The sequence below is a fragment of the Oncorhynchus gorbuscha genome, linkage group LG16, assembly GCF_021184085.1.
Source record: "Oncorhynchus gorbuscha isolate QuinsamMale2020 ecotype Even-year linkage group LG16, OgorEven_v1.0, whole genome shotgun sequence".
NCBI lineage: Eukaryota > Metazoa > Chordata > Actinopteri > Salmoniformes > Salmonidae > Oncorhynchus > Oncorhynchus gorbuscha.
In genome coordinates, this window is record NC_060188.1 from 95,846,346 (window position 1) to 95,868,975 (window position 22,630).

A 22,630-nucleotide genomic window follows, 5' to 3' on the forward strand; every position below is an offset into this window, starting at 1 on the left:
GTCTTCAACTGTGACTAAAAGAGACAGACTAGCCCTTACCTCTGTGGCATGGTTAGAGAGCAGTGTAGTAGGCATGGAGTGTGTCCCAAATGGAACCCTGTCCTACTTTAGATCAGAGCCCTATGGAACCCTATTCCCTACATAGTGCACTACTTTAGACCAGAGCCCTATGGAACCCTATTCCCTATTTAGTGCACTACTTTAGACCAGAGCCCTATGGAACCCTATTCCCTACATAGTGCACTACTTTAGACCAGAGCCCTATGGAACCCTATTCCCTATATAGTGCACTACTTTAGATCAGAGCCCTATGGAACCCTATTCCCTATGTAGTGCACTACTTTAGACCAGAGCCCTATGGAACCCTATTCCCTATAATAGTGCACTACTTTAGACCTGAGCCCTATAGAACCCTATTCCCTATATAGTGCACTACTTTAGACCTGAGCCCTATAGAACCCTATTCCCTATATAGTGCACTGCTTTAGACCTGAGGCATATGGGGCACCACATATTGAACAGGGTGCCAGTTCAGACACTGCCCATGGGGTAACCTGACAGTGTTTTCCAGAGTGGCAGTGCTGTGAAGGCTGAACAAATATAGAAATGTGAAACCTAACTCTAACCTTTTTATATAACCTCCATAACATCTCAGATGGGATTACTAGAAGGAGCACAAGCGATATGTTACTTCAGATCTGGGCCGGTATTCATCAAGTGTCTTGGAGTAGGAGATCCTATCCTAGGATCAGCCCCCCCCCCCCCTGTCCATTCATTATAATCTAAATGGTCAAAACTGATCCTAGACCAGCAATCCTACTCGAAGGTACTTTATGAACACAGACCTTGTTGCATTTCCAGTGGGCTGGTACACAACCAGACAGGATGACTTTGGTCTTATGTTGATATGGTTGATGGATATCAGAAATGAGCTTAGCCAAAGTACGCAAACAAAGAACGATCATGAGCAGCAAGCAGCATCATCAAACCACCTAGCTGCAGGTTAACCTAGAATCCTACCCTAGCTGCAGGTTAACCTAGAATCCTACCCTAGCCGCAGGCTGTAGGCCGCATCTCACTGTAGATGGCTGTAGGCTGCATCTCACTGCTGTAGGCTGTATCACACTGTAGTAGACTGTATGTCACTGTAGTAGACTGTATGTCACTGTAGTATGCTGTATCTCACTGTAGTATGCTGTATCTCACTGTAGTAGGCTGCATCTCACTGTAGTAGGCTGCATGTCACTGTAGTAGGCTGCATGTCACTGTAGTAGGCTACATGTCACTGTAGTAGGATACATGTCACTGTAGTAGGCTGCATGTCACTGTAGTAGGCTGCATGTCACTGTAGTAGGCTGCATGTCACTGTAGTAGGCTGCATGTCACTGTAGTAGGCTGCATATCACTGTAGTAGGCTGCATGTCACTGTAGTAGGCTGCATGTCACTGTAGTAGGCTGCATGTCACTGTAGTAGACTGCATGTCACTGTAGTAGGCTGCATGTCACTGTAGTAGGCTGCATCTCACTGTAGTAGGCTGCATCTCACTGTAGTAGACTGTATGCTGCATCTCACTGTAGTAGGCTGCATCTCACTGTAGTAGGCTGCATCTCACTGTAGTAGGCTGCATGTCACTGTAGTAGGCTGCATCTCACTGTAGTAGGCTGCATCTCACTGTAGTAGGCTGCATGTCACTGTAGTAGGCTGCATCTCACTGTAGTAGGCTGCATGTCACTGTAGTAGGCTGCATGTCACTGTAGTAGGCTGCATGTCACTGTAGTAGGCTGCATGTCACTGTAGTAGGCTGCATGTCACTGTAGTAGGCTGCATGTCACTGTAGTAGGCTGCATGTCACTGTAGTAGGCTGCATGTCACTGTAGTAGGCTGCATGTCACTGTAGTAGGCTGCATCTCACTGTAGTAGACTGTATGCTGTATCTCACTGTAGTAGGCTGTATCTCACTGTAGTAGGTTGTATCTCACTGTAGTAGGCTGTATGCTGTATCTCACTGTAGTAGGCTGTATGCTGCATCTCACTGTAGTAGGCTGTATCTCACTGTAGTAGGCTGTATGCTGCATCTCACTGTAGTAGGCTGTATCTCACTGTAGTAGGCTGTATGCTGCATCTCACTGTAGTAGGCTGTATCTCACTGTAGTAGACTGTATCTCACTGTAGTAGGCTGTATCTCACTGTAGTAGGCTGCATCTCACTGTAGTAGGCTGTATGCTGCATCTCACTGTAGTAGGCTGTATCTCACTGTAATAGTAGGCTGCATCTCACTGTAATAGTAGGCTGCATCTCACTGTAATAGTAGGCTGCATCTCACTGTAGTAGGCTGCATCTCACTGTAATGGGCTGTATCTGCATCTCACTGTAGTAGGCTGCATCTCACTGTAGTAGGCTGCATCTCACTGTAGTAGGCTGTATGCTGCATCTCACTGTAGTAGGCTGCATCTCACTGTAGTAGACTGCATCTCACTGTAGTAGGCTGCATCTCACTGTAATAGTAGGCTGCATCTCACTGTAATAGTAGGCTGCATCTCACTGTAGTAGGCTGCATCTCACTGTAATGGGCTGTATGCTGCATCTCACTGTAGTAGGCTGCATCTCACTGTAATAGTAGGCTGCATCTCACTGTAGTAGGCTGTATCTCACTGTAGTAGGCTGCATCTCACTGTAATAGTAGGCTGCATCTCACTGTAGTAGGCTGCATCTCACTGTAGTAGGCTGCATCTCACTGTAATAGTAGGCTGCATCTCACTGTAATAGTAGGCTGCATCTCACTGTAGTAGGCTGCATCTCACTGTAATGGGCTGTATGCTGCATCTCACTGTAGTAGGCTGCATCTCACTGTAATAGGCTGCATCTCATTGTAATAGGCTGTATGCTGCATCTCACTGTAGTAGGCTGTATGCTGCATCTCACTGTAGTAGGCTGCATCTCACTGTAATAGTAGGCTGTATCTCACTGTAATAGTAGGCTGTATCTCACTGTAATAGTAGGCTGCATCTCACTGTAGTAGGCTGCATCTCACTGTAGTAGGCTGCATCTCACTGTAATAGTAGGCTGTATCTCACTGTAATAGTAGGCTGCATCTCACTGTAGTAGGCTGCATCTCACTGTAGTAGGCTGTATCTCACTGTAATAGTAGGCTGCATCTCACTGTAGTAGGCTGCATCTCACTGTAGTAGGCTGTATCTCACTGTAATAGTAGGCGGCATCTCACTGTAATAGTAGGCTGCATCTCACTGTATTAGGCTGTATGCTGCATCTCACTGTAGTAGGCTGTATCTCACTGTAGTAGGCTGTATCTCACTGTAGTAGGCTGTATCTCACTGTAGTAGGCTGTATCTCACTGTAGTAGGCTGCATCTCACTGTAGTAGGCTGCATCTCACTGTAGTAGGCTGTATCTCACTGTAGTAGGCTGCATCTCACTGTAGTAGGCTGCATCTCACTGTAGTAGGCTGCATCTCACTGTAATGGGCTGTATGCTGCATCTCACTGTAGTAGGCTGCATCTCACTGTAGTAGGCTGCATCTCACTGTAATAGGCTGTATGCTGCATCTCACTGTAGTAGGCTGCATCTCACTGTAATAGTAGGCTGCATCTCACTATAGTAGGCTGCATCTCACTGTAGTAGGCTGTATCTCACTGTAGTAGGCTGTATGCTGCATCACTGTAGTAGGCTGCATCTCACTGTAATAGTAGGCTGCATCTCACTGTAATAGTATGCTGTATCTCACTGTAATAGTATGCTGTATCTCACTGTAGTAGGCTGTATGCTGTATCTCACTGTAGTAGGCTGTATGCTGTATCTCACTGTAGTATGCTGCATCTCACTGTAATAGTATGCTGCATCTCACTGTAGTAGGCTGCATCTCACTGTAGTAGGCTGCATCTCACTGTAATAGGCTGTATGCTGCATCTCACTGTAGTAGGCTGTATGCTGCATCTCACTGTAATAGTAGGCTGCATCTCACTGTAGTAGGCTGCATCTCACTGTAGTAGGCTGCATCTCACTGTAGTAGGCTGTATGCTGCATCTCACTGTAGTAGGCTGCATCTCACTGTAGTAGGCTGTATGCTGCATCTCACTAGTGGTGTGTCTTTGTCAATAGTATGCTGTATCTCACTGTAATAGTATGCTGTATCTGACTTTGTAGTAGGCTGTTTTCATGAGGAAATGTATCTCACTGTAATGATAGGCTGATTTTCCCATGCTGTATCTCACTGTAGTATGCTGCATTTGTCTCACTGTAATGGGATGATGTCTGCAAATCTCACTGTGATGTTAGGCTGCATCTCACTGTAGTAGGCTGTATATTTTATCTGCATCAACAACTTTTTGTTGGAGTAGGCTGTTTTCTGCTGCATTTCTCACTTTCCTAGATTTTTGCTTCTTCATCAAACCATTTGTCATCTTTAATTTTCTTTAGGTTTTGTGCTTGAATCTTTTACTTTGAGTAGTAGGTTTACTGTTTAGGTTTACTACTGCCAAGTTTACACCTTCACTATTTTAAAGTGGAACGTTTTGTCCAGGAAGTTGTTTGGGTAGATTTCCACTCTACTTTCCTAACATCTACAGCATTTCTTAATATCATTCAGCTCCTTCGGCTTTGATGCCTCATGATTGAGTATTGCTCTGTTCAAGTAGACTGTGATTTTGCTGTGGTCTGATAGAGGTGTCCGTGGGCTGACTGTGATCTGATAGGGGTGTCAGTGGGCTGACTGTGGTCTGATAGGGGTGTCAGTGGGCTGACTGTGGTCTGATAGGGGTGTCAGTGGACTGACTGTGATCTGATAGAGGTGTCCGTGGGCTGACTGTGATCTGATAGGGGTGTCAGTGGACTGACTGTGGTCTGATAGAGGTGTCCGTGGGCTGACTGTGATCTGATAGGGGTGTCAGTGGGCTGACTGTGGTCTGATAGAGGTGTCAGTGGGCTGACTGTGATCTGATAGAGGTGTCAGTGGGCTGACTGTGGTCTGATAGAGGTGTCAGTGGGCTGACTGTGGTCTGATAGGGGTGTCCGTGGGCTGACTGTGGTCTGATAGGGGTGTCCGTGGGCTGACTGTGATCTGATAGGGGTGTCCGTGGGCTGACTGTGGTCTGATAGAGGTGTCAGTGGGCTGACTGTGATCTGATAGAGGTGTCCGTGGGCTGACTGTGAACGCTCTGAGAGACTCTGGGTTGAGGTCAGTGATAAAGTAGTCTACAGTGCTACAGCCAAGAGATGAGCTATAGGTGTACCTACCATAGGAGTCCCCTCGAAGCCTACCATTGACTATGTACAGACCCAGCGTGCGACAGAGCTATAGGTGTACCTACCATAGGAGTCCCCTCAAAGCCTACCATTGACTATGTACAGACCCAGCGTGCGACAGAGCTGCAGGAGTTGTGACCCGTTTTTGTTGGTTATGTTGTCATAGTTGTGCCTAGGGGGGCATATGGGAGGGAATGCTGTCACCTGCAGGCAGGTGTTTGTCTCCCTGTGTTCTGAGGGTGTCAGGTTCTTGTCCGGTTCTGGCATTGAGGTCACCACAGACTAGTACATGTCCCTAGGCCTGGAAATGATTGATTTGTGCTTCTACACCTGCATTGCTTGCTGTTTGGGGTTTTAGGCTGGGTTTCTGTACAGCACTTTGAGACATCAGCTGATGTACGAATTTGATTTGATTTCTCCTCCAGAATGGAGAAGCAGTCTTCATTAAAGTATGGGGATTCTAGTGGGGGGATATAGGTAGCACACAGGAGGACATTTTTCTCTGTTAAGATCATTTTTGAATTTCTAGCCAAATGTAAAATGGTCCTGTTTTGATTAATTTAATGGAGTGAGTTGGTCTGCTCTATACCAAATTAGCATACCCCTGAGTCTCTTCCCTGTTTCACACCTGGTAGTTTGGTGGATGGGACTACCAGCTCTCTGTAACCTAGAGGACAACCAGTGCGTCCATCTCCTCTATACCACCCACCTGGTAGTTTGGTGGATGGGACTACCAGCTCTCTGTAACCTAGAGGACAACCAGTGGGTCCATCTCCTCTATACCACCCACCTGGTAGTGTGGTGGATGGGACTACCAGCTCTCTGTAACCTAGAGGGACAACCAGTGGGTCCATCTCCTCTATACCATGTTTCACACCTGGTAGTGTGGTGGATGGGACTACCAGCTCTCTGTAACTTAGAGGACAACCAGTGGGTCCATCTCCTCTATACCACCCACCTGGTAGTGTGGTGGATGGGACTACCAGCTCTCTGTAACCTAGAGGGACAACCAGTGGGTCCATCTCCTCTATACCATGTTTCCCACCTGGTAGTGTGGTGGATGGGACTACCAGCTCTCTGTAACCTAGAGGACAACCAGTGAGTCCGTCTCCTCTATACCACCCACCTGGTAGTGTGGTGGATGGGACTACCAGCTCTCTGTAACCTAGAGGACAACCAGTGGGTCCATCTCCTCTATACCACCCACCTGGTAGTGTGGTGGATGGGACTACCAGCTCTCTGTAACCTAGAGGGCAACCAGTGTTTCCATCACCTCTATACCACCCACCTGGTAGTGTGGTGGATGGGACTACCAGCTCTCTGTAACCTAGAGGACAACCAGTGGGTCCATCTCCTCTATACCACCCACCTGGTAGTGTGGTGGATGGGACTACCAGCTCTCTGTAACCTAGAGGGCAACCAGTGCGTCCATCTCCTCTATACCACCCACCTGGTAGTGTGGTGGATGGGACTACCAGCTCTCTGTAACCTAGAGGGCAACCAGTGGGTCCATCTCCTCTATACCACCCACCTGGTAGTGTGGTGGATGGGACTACCAGCTCTCTGTAACCTAGAGGGCAACCAGTGGGTCCATCTCCTCTATACCACCCACCTGGTAGTGTGGTGGATGGGACTACCAGCTCTCTGTAACCTAGAGGGCAACCAGTGGGTCCATCTCCTCTATACCACCCACCTGGTAGTGTGGTGGATGGGACTACCAGCTCTCTGTAACCTAGAGGACAACCAGTGGGTCCATCTCCTCTATACCACCCACCTGGTAGTGTGGTGGATGGGACTACCAGCTCTCTGTAACCTAGAGGACAACCAGTGGGTCCATCTCCTCTATACCACCCACCTGGTAGTGTGGTGGATGGGACTACCAGCTCTCTGTAACCTAGAGGACAACCAGTGGGTCCATCTCCTCTATACCACCCACCTGGTAGTGTGGTGGATGGGACTACCAGCTCTCTGTAACCTAGAGGACAACCAGTGGGTCCATCTCCTCTATACCACCCACCTGGTAGTGTGGTGGATGGGACTACCAGCTCTCTGTAACCTAGAGGACAACCAGTGGGTCCATCTCCTCTATACCACCCACCTGGTAGTGTGGTGGATGGGACTACCAGCTCTCTGTAACCTAGAGGACAACCAGTGGGTCCATCTCCTCTATACCACCCACCTGGTAGTGTGGTGGATGGGACTACCAGCTCTCTGTAACCTAGAGGACAACCAGTGGGTCCATCTCCTCTATACCACCCACCTGGTAGTGTGGTGGATGGGACTACCAGCTCTCTGTAACCTAGAGGGCAACCAGTGGGTCCATCTCCTCTATACCACCCACATGGTAGTGTGGTGGATGGGACTACCAGCTCTCTGTAACCTAGAGGACAACCAGTGGGTCCATCTCCTCTATACCACCCACCTGGTAGTGTGGTGGATGGGACTACCAGCTCTCTGTAACCTAGAGGACAACCAGTGGGTCCATCTCCTCTATACCATGTTTCTTTCTCTGTCTCTCTCGCTAAAAACCTTTCACTCATTTTTTAAAAACATTTCCATTTAATGAATCCTGAGTGTCATTACATATTTAGGGGGACATCCAAAAAAGCTTGTAATTTAGTCAAACCTAAAATTATTTTCCATCGCACGGATCTGTTGCTGGCTTTTTAAATACCCATTTCTCTGTGTCGTTTCAGTCCCTCAAGCCCCAGAGATGGAGGTCGGGGACTGTCTGGTGTTAGACAACACTGTGTCTGTAGCCTGGAAAATGCCAGTGGAGGACAGCAAGATAGACCACTACATACTGGAGTACAGAAAGACCGACCACGAAGGACTGCCACGCATCAAAGACGAACGTTGCTGGGAGGTGGTGGACAACATCAAGACCACAGAATACTCACTGTCCGGTACGGAGCTAGAGTAGGGCCCACTGTAGCCTGGGCCCAGATCTGTTTTGTGAAGTCTTGCCAACTCCTATGGTCATTACCTAGCCTGGTCCCAGATCTGTTTGTGTTGTCTTGACAACTCCTATGGTCATTACCTAGCCTGGTCCCAGATCTGTTTATGCAGTCTTGCCAACTCCTATTGCCATTGTCATGCCACTTGGCAAGATGGCACAAGCCAATCAGGGACCGGGCTAAGACTGCAGTGTTTTCATGCAGCTTCTTGTGTTTAAAATATGACTAATCTATATCGCTTTGTTTCACCTTTTTGTAACTTTATCAAACTCTGAAAACTTGTTCAACTACTGAACATCATGAACCTGTACAGATAATGTGCTGTTCATCCTCCAGGTTTAAAGTTTGACTCGAAGTTCATGAACTTCCGGGTACGAGCTTGCAACAAGGCAGCAGCTGGAGAATACTCTGATCCAGTTACCCTGGAAACCAGAGGTGAGACCGTTAGTTACCCTGGAAACCAGAGGTAAGACTGTTAGATACCCTGGAAACCAGAGGTAAGACTATGTTGTCTTGGTTTAACAATTATGTAGTTATTACGTTATTGGTATCTGATTGACTGGTTGGTTGATTGGTTCCTTCCCCAGCGTTTAACTTCGGTTTCGACTCGTCGTCGTCCCATCTGAACCTGAAGGTAGAGGACAGGAGTGTGGAGTGGGACCCCCAGGGAGGCAAGGGGCTGGAGAGCAAGGTCAAGGGCAAGGAGAACAAGGGCAGGTGAGAACTGAACTGGAACACACACACAATGTGTCCCAAATGGACCCTTACACCCTACGCGCTGAGATATGAGAGGATTTGATTGGTTATGAGCAATATGGTGAAACTTCCAGTGAGCCTGTCAATAGGAAGGCTGGAGCTTATTACCATATTGACTGCACCTGTCAAATGCTCTCAGATCTCCACTAGTTCATCGGACTTAGGGTCTAGGGTTACATTTGGGATTGGGCCTCATCTTTATTTGACCTCAAACTGCCATTGAAATAGCTTTGTCCCAGATGGCAGTCTTGCCAACTCCTATGGTCGTTACCTAGCCTGGTCCCAGATCTGTTGGTGCAGTCTTGCCAACTCCTATGGTCATTACCTAGCCTGGTCCCAGATCTGTTGGTGCAGTCTTGCCATCTCCTATGGTCATCGACACATTAGTCATCACTACGTAACATTTTGGAAGCATTTATATGGGTTTATATCGAACAGAATAAAATAATGCCAGCAAACCAGCGTGCATACCATACAGCCTACCAACATACATACCGTACAGCCTACCAACATACATACCGTACAGTCTACCAACATACATACCGTACAGTCTACCAACATACATACCGTACAGTCTACCAACATACATACCGTACAGCCTACCAACATACATACCGTACAGCCTACCAACATACATACCGTAGAATGCCTATGCAACATACATACTGTAAGCCTACCAACATGCATACCGTCAGCCTAAAACATGCATATTACAATATTGCATACCGTACAGCCTACCAACATGCATACCGTACAGCCTACCAACATACATACCGTACAGCCTACCAACATACATACTGTAAGGATCCCAGGCTACCAGCGTGCATACCGTAAGGATCCCAGGCTACCAGCGTGCATACCGTACAGCCTACCAACATACATACCGTACAGCCTACCAACATAAATACCGTAAGGATACCAGGCTACCAGCGAGCATACCGTACAGCCTACCAACATACATACCGTACAGCCTACCATCATACATACCGTACAGCCTACCATCATACATACCGTAAGGATACCAGGCTACCAGCGAGCATACCGTACAGACTACCAACATACATACCGTAAGCATACCGTACAGCCTACCAACATACATACCGTAAGGATACCAGGCTACCAGCGTGCATACCGTACAGCCTACCAACATACATACCGTAAGGATACCAGGCTACCAGCGTGCATACCGTACAGCCTACCAACATACATACCGTAAGGATACCAGGCTACCAGCATGCATACCGTACAGCCTACCAACATACATACCGTAAGGATACCAGGCTACCAGAGAGCATACCATAAGGATACCAGGCTACCAGAGAGCATACCGTACAGCCTACCAACATACATACCGTAAGGATACCAGGCTACCAGAGAGCATACCGTAAGGATACCAGCCTACCAACATGCATACCGTAAGGATCCCAGGCTACCAGCCCGCATACCATAAGGATCCCAGGCTACCAGCGCGCATACCGTAAGGATCCCAGGCTACCAGCGCGCATACCGTAAGGATCCCAGGCTACCAGCGCGCATAACGTAAGGATCCCAGGCTACCAGCGCGCATACCGTAAGGATCACTGGACTGCAACAGCTCCAGTTGATTTAATAGTGGCTCAGGTCACGTGACCAAGGTCAACTTATAGGTGTGCTGCTTCTTTATTTCTGTGCTGCTGTTGACCTTGTTGATCTGTTGATGAAATTGTGTCACTATGAATTTAACACCTCATTGATATGGTTACAGTCCTATCTTGTCAACAGAAAGCAGTTTATATTCATAAGTGGTGCCTATTCCGAACCTCATTCTGTATGCTGTGGTGTCCCACAAGGCAGCTGTCTAGGACCTATTATGTACTTGCTGTATGCAGAGGATCTCCCTCTGGTGCGCTCCAATTGTATAGCAACCGTGTTTGCTGACGATACCATTGTCTATGTAACAGGAAATGATGTAGGGCAGCTGAAAGAGGTTATTTTGAAGCTGACCCAAAACAAATGAGCGGGAAATATATATTTTTTTAAACCTACGGCAACTAATATGTACGAAGAGGAGAAGGAAGACGTTTTTTATTACCTTTATTTAACTAGGCAAGTCAGTTAAGAACAAATTTTTATTTTCAATGACAGCCTAGGAACAGTGGGTTAACTGCCTGTTCAGGGGCAGAACGACTGATTTGTACCTTGTCAGCTCGGGGGTTTGAACTCGCAACCTTCCGGTTACTAGTCCAACACTCTAACCACTAGGCTACCCTGCCGACATTACCCTCCTTACAGCTGTCAGTTGGGAGGACAGCCAGAGAAGAGGTTTCAGAGACGCAGCTGTTAAGTGTGCTGCTAGACAACAGTCTCTCTTGGTCATCACACATTTCACAGCTTTGTAACAAAATCATCGGCGTCTCCTGTATGATTCGCGAAATACACTACATGATCAAAAGTATGTGGACACCTGCTAGACGAACATCTCATTCCAAAATCATGGGAGAGATTTAATTCTAAATCAACTCCTATGGTCATTACCTAGCCTGGTCCCAGATTGTTTTGTGCAGTCTTGCCAACTCCTTTGGTTATCGACACATTAGCATGACAAATAAGACCATAGGAGTTGGCAAGACCACACAAACAGATCTGAGACCAGGCTAGGTAATGATCATAGTAGTGGACAAGACCACACAAACAGATCTGAGACCAGGCTAGGTAATGATCATAGTAGTGGACAAGACCACACAAATAGATCTGGGACCAGGCTTGGTAATGATCATAGTAGTGGACAAGACCACACAAACAGATCTGGGACCAGACTATCTGGATGTAAGAGGTGGCAAGACGACACAAACAGATCTGGGACCAGGCTAGCATTGAAGTGCCATTCTTAGATGTCACATTCTTCTGTGTTTGTGTCATGGTGCCTTGTGTTGTCGATCTGCTGCTGAGGGGCGGTTTGAAAAGAGACCTTTTGTCAGGAGCAGCCGGACACTTTAGAGGCTCATGTTTTATGAAAAGGCTTTGTCTCCTATCTTGGGTTTCCGCTTGCAGCGTTGTCTGTCAAAAACGCTGTTTGAAGCGTAATGTCCTTCAAGACAGAAACACATTTATACTTTGTAAAGTTCCAGCGTTGATACTCTCAGAAAATGTTCTTGAAAACCAATTGTAGGCCGAAGCTCCCTCTTAAAGAGAGAGTTCAGAGTAGTAGCCTCTGGATGTGGAAAGACATCTACTGAAGGTTGGTTTACTCAGCTACAATGTCAAATGTGCGTTATTTAGTGCCGAATGGAATCTCTTTTAGGGTCTTTTTTAAATAGCTCCATCATGACTCCCACACAATGTCTTTGTTTTAACCTGCTGTTTTTGTTGATTCTTTGTGTTCGTCAACAGCGCTCATCTTACCAATCTGAAGAACATGTCAAGGTGACCATGTGTGACTTTTCAGCTGTAGCGTGTAGCGTTAGGCTACCTGAATGTAGCGTCAAGCTGCCGTGTAAACCAGTGGCAATATTAGGTAGAAGACCGCCTGCGTTCAAGTTTGTACACTCCGACAATCGCTTTCATATAGGCTGTTCTGCACATCAAAGTCCCTTTTCGGGTTTCTGTGTGAACAGTTTAGGCTACAAGACCCATTTCGGCAACGTTTGCTCTTCTAGCCTGAGAGAAACCTCCTCAAATGACTTGTGGTTTCTTTGTGTGACTGACTTAAAGGAGACATCTACAGATGGAAATGGTTGCTTTTCTATAAACTCTTCATTTAGGTCAAATTAATGAAAATGAATGGGAAATTCGATTTTGGTTTGCCGGGGCCTCCCACAAAGAATATAGTGTGTTCTTAGTGGTCCTTCTGTAGCTCAGTTGGTAGAGCATGGCGCTTGTAACGCCAGGGTAGTGGGTTCGATTCCCGGGACCACCCATACGTAGAATGTATGCACACATGACTGTAAGTCGCTTTGGATAAAAGCGTCTGCTAAATGGCATATATTATTATTATTATTATTATTATTATATATATTATTCTGTCCTGAACCATTAAAAGACTCCATCTGTAGATGCTATCTTTCCTAACTGTTTCTCTTTCTGAAAACCTCAGGCTATATTCCTTTTTTCGCTTGGTCCTTTTAAAGAAATGATGACAAAATAAATAAACTTCTATCCCTAGGCGACCCATCTCTGTTACAGAATTAATGTACAATTTAGTATCACAAATTAATTTTTGTTTTTACTAATTTCTCTTATGCTTGCAACAAATGGTTTTGGTGAGTAACAATTCACTCAACTGTAGTAAGTATAGAAACTGTAATGTCCGTATTTGTCCAGTCATTCATTCCATCATATCATGTTTCCAAAATCACAATGAGGTCCATTTTTGGCTAATTGTTTTCCAAGTTAAAACGGACAAATCAGCAATGTGAAAACAGCTCGTTTTTTTTTCTATAAATAGAAAAAAACTGAAAAATGGCTTGTTATTTAGTTCTCGTTTTTTGCATATAAACAACAGCAAAAAACTTGGTTTTCACATGTGGGCGTGGTTAAATGTGTAATGCCTGTCATTGGGCAAATGCACAACCTACACTTCCTGTCCCTTCAAAATAAGAGTTCACCTTTCTAAATGCCTTATATTAATCTACTATATTTTAAATCATCAATTTAATAGCTATTTATGTATTTATTAATGTCAAGATAAAGCTATATTTCTCCATTTCTATTTAACATTATAAGATACTCTACTGTAATGATTGTGTTTATTGCCCTATTAATGAACTGATGTTAATGTAACTGTTTAGCTAACTGATATGTCCTAGCGCACTAGTAAACCATTTGGTAATCTGAGCATCCTCGACTATTACTTCTGAAGAGGTATCATTTCAGAATGAGAGGTACTGTAGCTGTGCTGGTATTGGTCTTCTGTCTGTTGAGGGCGTGGAAAGGAGACGAGTGGAGGGTTTTCAGAGAATTACATAATTCAACAGAGGCACAATGAAGAGGTAGAGAGAGCAGGGTGAGAGATTCAGATTACGAGCAAAAGGCTTGAGGCTACAGAGACTTACAAATGACAGGCCAGTCCACCACTCACACCCCTGCAGGCCTCTCCTCTCCCCTGTCTGCCACGGACTGACTCACACCCCTGCAGTCCTCTCCCCTGTCTGCCACGGACTGACTCACAGCCCTGCAGTCCTCTCCCCTGTCTGCCACGGACTGACTCATAGCCCTGCAGTCTTCTCCCGTCTGCCACGGACTGACTCACAGCCCTGCAGCCCTCTCCCCTGTCTGCCACGGACTGACTCACAGCCCTGCAGCCCTCTCCCCTGTCTGCCACGGACTGACTCACACCCCTGCAGTCCTCTCCCCTGTCTGCCACGGACTGACTCACAGCCCTGCAGCCCTCTCCCGTCTGCCACGGACTGACTCACAGCCCTGCAGCCCTCTCCCGTCTGCCACGGACTGACTCATAGCCCTGCAGTCCTCTCCCCTGTCTGCCACGGACTGACTCACAGCCCTGCAGCCCTCTCCCGTCTGCCACGGACTGACTCACACCCCTGCAGCCCTCTCCCCTGTCTGCCACGGACTGACTCACAGCCCTGCAGTCTTCTCCCGTCTGCCACGGACTGACTCACAGCCCTGCAGTCTTCTCCCGTCTGCCACGGACTGACTCACAGCCCTGCAGCCCTCTCCCGTCTGCCACGGACTGACTCACAGCCCTGCAGCCCTCTCCCCTGTCTGCCACGGACTGACTCACACCCCTGCAGTCCTCTCCCCTGTCTGCCACGGACTGACTCACAGCCCTGCAGCCCTCTCCCGTCTGCCACGGACTGACTCACAGCCCTGCAGCCCTATCCCATTTGCACGGACTGAAAAATAGCCCTAGTCCTTCCCCTGTCTGCCACGGACTGACTCACAGCCCTGCAGCCCTCTCCCGTCTGCCACGGACTGACTCACACCCCTGCAGCCCTTCCCCTGTCTGCCACGGACTGACTCACAGCCCTGCAGTCTTCTCCCGTCTTACGGACTGACTCACAGCCCTGCACCCTCTCCCGTCTGCCACGGACTGACTCACAGCCCTGCAGCCCTCTCCCGTCTGCCACGGACTGACTCGCAGCCCTCTCCCGTCTGCCACGGACTGACTCACACCCCTGCAGTCTTCTCCCGTCTGCCACGGACTGACTCACAGCCCTGCAGCCCTCTCCCGTCTGCCACGGACTGACTCACAGCCCTTTGCAGTCTGCCCCTCACCCCGCCCCTCTCCCCGCCCCTCACCCCGCCCCTCTCCCCGCCCCTCACCCCGCCCCCAATAGTTTCATGCAGACCTAAAACTCATTGACAGTATTGACAATGCTTTCATGGATATCAACATTTCAGGAAAAAAAAGGTTTATTTAATGTTAATTGTATGTAGTAGCCTATTAAATTCCACTAGATGGCAGTATTGACACATATTTAACCCTGGAGCCTATATGAACACCATTGGTATTTCAAGTGTTATAGTCACATGCACAAGTGCAGTGAAATGCTTAACTTCCATGCTCTACCCGACAGTACGGTAATCAATATCAAAATAGTATAACTAATATATATAGAAAATGTAGATGAGTGACACTTTAAAAACATACAGACTTTGTATCATCATGCCTTATTCATAGTTATATTACATTTAGCCCACCCACCCACCGACTAGCCATCCAATCCTTGCTTCCTCCTTCCTCACTTCCTCGTCCTTGTTTCCTCCATTCCTCGCCTCTCTAACCCCCTAGACACTAACCCCCTAGACACTAACCCCCTAGACACTAACCCCCTAGACACTAACCCCCTAGACACTAACCCCCTAGACACTAACCCCCTAGACACTTGTTGGACAGATGTAAGCAATACGGTCAAAATTACACCAAGCCTATCAGAGGGTAAGGTTGAGCTCTCACCATGTCACCACCCATCAATCACTCTCGGGCTAGGGGTTCTGTCTGGACAAGGCCTGTGTATCACAGCTACTCGCTCACTCAGGAACTGTCTTTAAAATGTTTCTAGCTGTCAAATCCTTGCTCCGCTGTCCTTGTTTACTTCATTCCTCAACTCCCTTCCTCAACTCCCTTCCTCAACTCCCTATCACAGCACCTTGAGGGAGAGCATTGAGTTCCTCAACTCCCTATCACAGCACCTTGAGGGAGAGCATTGAGTTCCTCAACTCCCTATCACAGCACCTGGAGGGAGAGCATTGAGTTCCTCAACTCCCTATCACAGCACCTTGAGGGAGAGCATTGAATTCCTCAACTCCCTATCACAGCACCTTGAGGGAGAGCATTGAGTTCCTCAACTCCCTATCACAGCACCTTGAGGGAGAGCATTGAGTTCCTCAACTCCCTATCACAGCACCTTGAGGGAGAGCATTGAAGTTCTTCAACTCCCTATCACAGCACCTGGAGGGAGAGCATTGAAGTTCTTCAACTCCCTATCACAGCACCTGGAGGGAGAGCATTGAAGTTCCTCAACTCAGGCCTGTTCCTCTGATGTGCTTTGAAAGAGAGGTGAGGAATGGAGGAAACCAAGGACAGAGGAAGCAAGGACAGATGGCTAGTGGGTGGTTATATAACCATAAATAAGGTTTGTAAATGGGTAAATAAACACTCAGATACAAAAATATATTCTAATCTTCAATCTAAAATATAAATGGAGAAATATCTTAATCTTGGCATTAATCAGTGGTGGAAAAAGGTACTCAATTGTCATAATGAAGTAAATGTAAAGATGTAAAGATGCCTTTTTAAAGGAAAATGACTCGAGTCAAAGTAACCGAGTAAAAATAAGTCTAAACCTATCTTGTTTTAAATGTACTCAAGTACAGTGGTGGAAAAAGTACTTAATTGTCATATTTAAGTAAAAGTACAAAGTAAATGCGATACATCAAATTCCTTATATTAATCAAGCCAGACAGCACTATTTAATTTATTTATTTAATTTATGGACAGACCGGGACACATTCCAACACTCTGACAGTATTGGTCATTCCCTGTCTGCCTATTGGCTAGGCCCTTGTCCGTCAGTCATGTTGTCCCCAGTCCCTTGATCATAAGAGCTGGACAGCAGATGGGCCATGCATTCATCCACAACTGACCTCCTCCAAACGCGCTGACTGAATACAACAGAGATCCTAGGAATCCCCTATAGATCAGCCAGGCCTCTATAGATCAGCCAGGCAGGCCTCTATAGATAGATCAGCCAGGCCCCTATAGATCAGCCAGGCCCCTATAGATCGGCCAGGCCCCTATAGATCGGCCAGGCCCCTCTAGATCGGCCGGGCCCCTATAGATCGGCCAGGCCCCTATAGATCGGCCAGGCCCCTATAGATCGGCCGGGCCCCTATAGATCGGCCAGGCCCCTATAGATCGGCCAGGCTGTTGTAGCGTGAGTGGAAGTAGGGTGAACACACATTTTATGGCTTATAAAAGAGTGGACTACAAAGTGTTGACAGTTCTAAATCAGAACTGAAACATGAAGTGACTCATAAAAACAGCATCTCTTTGTTGTATTGGTTGACAGCCTGGCTCTAGTCGTGGGTTTAAAACGTCTAACATCTCACAGTATCCACTGTATAGCTTTCATTTACACCTGCTAATATATGTTACTGAACGGTAAGCTGAGCCATCTGATTGGCCAGCGGTAGGCTTATAGTGCACTTGATTTGCTCTCTGGGTCCACCGGGAAGGAAGAGTTTGAACCTGCAGACACATGAAATGGTTCAAAATGACAGCCGTTGATCTACCCGGCGGTGCAGGACAGCTGAATCAGGTGCACCTCCTGTCAACAGCTTGCCTACCCGACAGTGCAGGACAGCTGAATCAGGTGCACCTCCCGTCAACAGCTTGCCTACCCGACAGTGCAGGACAGCTGAATCAGGTGCACCTCCCGCCAACAGCTTGCCTACCCGACAGTGCAGGACAGCTGAATCAGGTGCACCTCCTGCCAACAGCTTGCCTACCCGACAGTGCAGGACAGCTGAATCAGGTGCACCTCCTGCCAACAGCTTGCCTACCCGACAGTGCAGGACAGCTGAATCAGGTGCACCTCCTGCCAACAACCCGAGATGAGTGAATAACAAAATAGGAACACAAGGCTTTATCGTTGCGTTTTTTTACACAAATGTTTGCCGATCGACTAGGGGATGCCTTGGAGATCGACCAGTCGATTGCGATTGACAGCAACCGCCGCAATAGATGTATTCCGGTCAGCCTTGTCACAGCACTGGTCCTAACAAGTCCAGTAGTATCCTTCCATCCCCTCAATTTCAACCTTAAATAGTCCCTTACATTGAGATCACTTCAAACACAATAACTCATTTGAATTGCTTCTTTGTTTCTCCTCTCATTTTGTCTATCATCCTTGTTTGCTTGTGTCTAACACCACTACGCTTGAGTTTGTTTTGAAGAGGTGTTAACCCACTTCATCCTTGTCATCTTGTTTTCTCTTACTAGTTTACCAGTCTTCTGTCAGCTAGATTGGAGCTTGGAGATGAATATCTAGCTGACAGTAGATTCTACACAGCATCCTTTTCCCACTCTGCTCTGTTGTCTCGTCTGTGATCACAGGGGGTTGGTGGCACCTTCATTTGGGAGGATGGGCTCGTTGTAATGGCTGGAGTGGAATCAGTGGAATGGTATCTTTAAAAAAAAAAAAAAAAAATGTTTTAATCTTTTTATTTAACTCGTCAAGTCAGTTGAGAACACATTCTTATTTACAATGACTGCCTACCAGGGAACAGTGGGTTAACTGCCTTGGTCAGGGGCAGCCGCCTCTACACTCTAACCACTAGGCTACCTGCCACCTCTACGCTCTAACCACTAGGCTACCTGCCTCCTCTACACTCTAACCACTAGGCTACCTGCCTCCTCTACGCTCTAACCACTAGACTACCTGCCTCTTCTACGCTCTAACCACTAGGCTACCTACCTCCTCTACACTCTAACCACTAGGCTACCTACCTCCTCTACACTCTAACCACTAGGCTACCTACCTCCTCTACACTCTAACCACTAGACTACCTGCCTCCTCTACACTCTAACCACTAGGCTACCTGCCACCTCTACACTCTAACCACTAGGCTACCTGCCTCCTCTACACTCTAACCACTAGACTACCTGCCACCTCTACACTCTAACCACTAGGCTACCCTGCCACCTCTACACTCTAACCACTAGGCTACCCTGCCACCTCTACACTCTAACCACTAGGCTACCCTGCCACCTCTACACTCTAACCACTAGGCTACCCTGCCACCTCTACACTCTAACCACTAGACTACCTGCCACCTCTACACTCTAACCACTAGGCTACCCTGCCACCTCTACACTCTAACCACTAGGCTACCCTGCCACCTCTACACTCTAACCACTAGGCTACCCTGCCACCTCTACACTCTAACCACTAGGCTACCCTGCCTCCTCTACACTCTAACCACTAGGCTACCCTGCCACCTCTACACTCTAACCACTAGGCTACCCTGCCACCTCTACACTCTAACCACTAGGCTACCTGCCACCTCTACACTCTAACCACTAGGCTACCTACCACCTCTACACTCTAACCACTAGGCTACCCTACCACCTCTACACTCTAACCACTAGGCTAGCCGTCGCTCCCTGAGTTTGATGCCATTCCATTGTCTCTCTGTTCCAGACATTATTATGAGCAGCAGCCGATCGTCATCAGTCAGTGTGTTTATTGTTGTCTTCCCTTCCTCTCTGTGGTAGAAGTGGAACTCCGTCTCCCAAGAGGACGTCAACGACACGGTCTCCTGCCATCAGAGGAGGCAGAGACCGGTTCACTGGAGAGTCCTACACCGTGCTAGGTAGGTCAACACACTGTTACCACATCACTGGAGAGTCCTACACCGTGCTAGGTAGGTCAACACACTGTTACCACATCACTGGAGAGTCCTACACCGTGCTAGGTAGGTCAACACACTGTTACCACATCACTGGAGAGTCCTACACCGTGCTAGGTAGGTCAACACACTGTTACCACATCACTGGAGAGTCCTACACCGTGCTAGGTAGGTCAACACACTCATCCCTCTGCCCCACACACACACACCGTGCTAGGTAGGTCAACACACACACCGTGCTAGGTAGGTCAACACACCGTTCCCACATCACTGGAGAGTCCTACACCGTGCTAGGTAGGTCAACACACTCATCCCTCTGCCCCACACACACACACCGTGCTAGGTAGGTCAACACACACACCGTGCTAGGTAGGTCAACACACACACCGTGCTAGGTAGGTCAACACACACACCGTGCTAGGTAGGTCAACACACCGTTACCACATCACTGGAGAGTCCTACACCGTGCTAGGTAGGTCAACACACCGTTACCACATCACTGGAGAGTCCTACACCGTGCTAGGTAGGTCAACACACTCACCGTGCTAGGTAGGTCAACACACTCATCCCTCTGCCCAACACACACACCGTGCTAGGTAGGTCAACACACACACCGTGCTAGGTAGGTCAACACACTCACAGTGCTAGGTAGGTCAACACACTCATCCCTCTGCCCCACACACACACCGTGCTAGGTAGGTCAACACACACACCATGCTAGGTAGGTCAACACACTCATCACTCTGCCCCACACACACACACCGTGCTAGGTAGGTCAACACGCTCATCACTCTGCCCCACACACACACCGTGCTAGGTAGGTCAACACACACACCATGCTAGGTAGGTCAACACACACACCATGCTAGGTAGGTCAACACACATCACTCTGCCCCACACACACACCATGCTAGGTAGGTCAACACACACACCGTGCTAGGTAGGTCAACACACAGAAGAGTGGAGGCTGTTATAGCAGCAATGTTCCAACATCTAGTGGAAAGCCTTCCTAGAAGAGTGGAGGCTGTTATAGCAGCAATGTTCCAACATCTAGTGGAAAGCCTTCCTAGAAGAGTGGAGGCTGTTATATCAGCAATGTTCCAACATCTAGTGGAAGGCCTTCCCAGAAGAGTGGAGGCTGTTATAGCAGCAAAAGGGGGGACCAACTCCATATTAATGCCCATGATTTTGGAATAAGATGTTCAACGAGGAGCTGTCCACATATACTTTTGATCATGTAGTGTAATATAATATATTTATAATATAATCTCCCCCCCCCCAGGTGATACCAGTATGGACTGTGGTCAACACTACTGGGAGGTGAAAGCCCTTAAAGACTGTAAGTCCTACAGTGTTGGGGTCTCCTACAGGAACCTGGGAAAGTTTGACCAGCTGGGTAAGACCAACACTACCTGGTGTATCCACATCAACAACTGGCTACAGCCCTCCTTCGCTGCCAAGCACAACAACAAGGCCAAGAGCCTGGACGGCACGGCGCCTGGTCGCATCGGGGTCTTCTGTGACCTGGACTCAGGTGGGTTTATACAGTATAATATGAGGGGTTATTCAACACACTATGAGGGCCTTCTGTGACCTGGACTCAGGTGGGTTTATACAGTATAATATGAGGGGTTATTCAACACACTATGAGGGCCTTCTGTGACCTGGACTCAGGTGGGTTTATCTTAACACCCGTACTACTGTAAGTTGTTTTCCAGTTTCACCAAATGGAGTACAAGGTGGTTCACCATCATTAGATTTACAGGCTGTTGTGTATTTTACAGTCCGGAAAGGGGATACTATATCCCTTGGGTGACCCGTGACACGTGCATAGGCCATCGGATACCGCCATATTGGATTTCAGCCATCTCTTTCCCCCAGGAAATGACTGTAGAGTAGATTACCTCCCACTGGGCCTCCATCCTCCAGGAAATGACTGTAGAGTAGATTACCTCCCACTGGGCCTCCATCCCCCAGCAAATGACTGTGGAGTAGATTACCTCCCACTGGGCCTCCATCCTCCAGGAAATGACTGTAGAGTAGATTACCTCCCACTGGGCCTCTATCCCCCAGGAAATGACTGTGGAGTAGATTACCTCCCACTGGGCCTCCATCCCCCAGGAAATGACTGTGGAGTAGATTACCTCCCACTGGGCCTCCATCCCCCAGGAAATGACTGTGGAGTAGATTACCTCCCACTGGGCCTCCATCCCCCAGGAAATGACTGTGGAGTAGATTACCTCCCACTGGGCCTCCATCCTCCAGGAAATTACTGTAGAGTAGATTACCTCCCACTGGGCCTCCATCCTCCAGGAAATGACTGTAGAGTAGATTACCTCCCACTGGGCCCCCATCCTCCAGGAAATGACTGTAGAGTAGATTACCTCCCACTGGGCCCCCATCCTCCAGGAAATGACTGTAGAGTAGATTACCTCCCACTGGGCCTCCATCCTCCAGGAAATGACTGTAGAGTAGATTACCTCCCACTGGGCCTCCATCCTCCAGGCAATGACTGTAGAGTAGATTACCTCCCACTGGACCCTCATCCTCCAGGAAATGACTGTAGAGTAGATTACCTGCTTTTACACCTGCATTGTTTGCTGTTTGGGGTTTTAGGCTGGGTTTCTGTACAGCACTTTGAGATATCAGCTGATGTACGAAGGGCTATATAAATAAATTTGATTTGATTTGATTACCTCCCACTGGGCCTCCATCCTCCAGGAAATGACTGTAGAGTAGATTACCTCTCACTGGGCCTCCAGGAAATTACTGTAGAGTAGATTACCTCCCACTGGGCCTCCATCCCT

The 22,630-nt window shown here is 47.8% G+C and overlaps 1 protein-coding gene across 4 annotated transcripts in view; it reads left to right on the plus strand.

The window, feature by feature from the left end:
- Positions 1 to 21,500, plus strand: part of LOC123999466 (FSD1-like protein) — a 74,876-nt gene extending 53,376 nt beyond the window's left edge. Inside the window, exons 7-12 of one of the 4 annotated variants that reach the window (XM_046305298.1) lie at positions 7,956 to 8,165; positions 8,553 to 8,651; positions 8,804 to 8,933; positions 12,342 to 12,374; positions 19,693 to 19,787; positions 21,106 to 21,500. In XM_046305298.1, the coding sequence (XP_046161254.1) occupies positions 7,956 to 8,165; positions 8,553 to 8,651; positions 8,804 to 8,933; positions 12,342 to 12,374; positions 19,693 to 19,787; positions 21,106 to 21,416 (878 nt within the window). In that variant the 3' untranslated portion in view covers positions 21,417 to 21,500. Of the gene's footprint in view, positions 1 to 7,955; positions 8,166 to 8,552; positions 8,652 to 8,803; positions 8,934 to 12,341; positions 12,375 to 19,689; positions 19,788 to 21,105 lie in introns of all 4 variants that reach the window. The other 3 variants (XM_046305297.1, XM_046305300.1, XM_046305299.1) reach the window with 3 other exon arrangements.
- Positions 21,501 to 22,630: the final 1,130 nt, after the last annotated feature.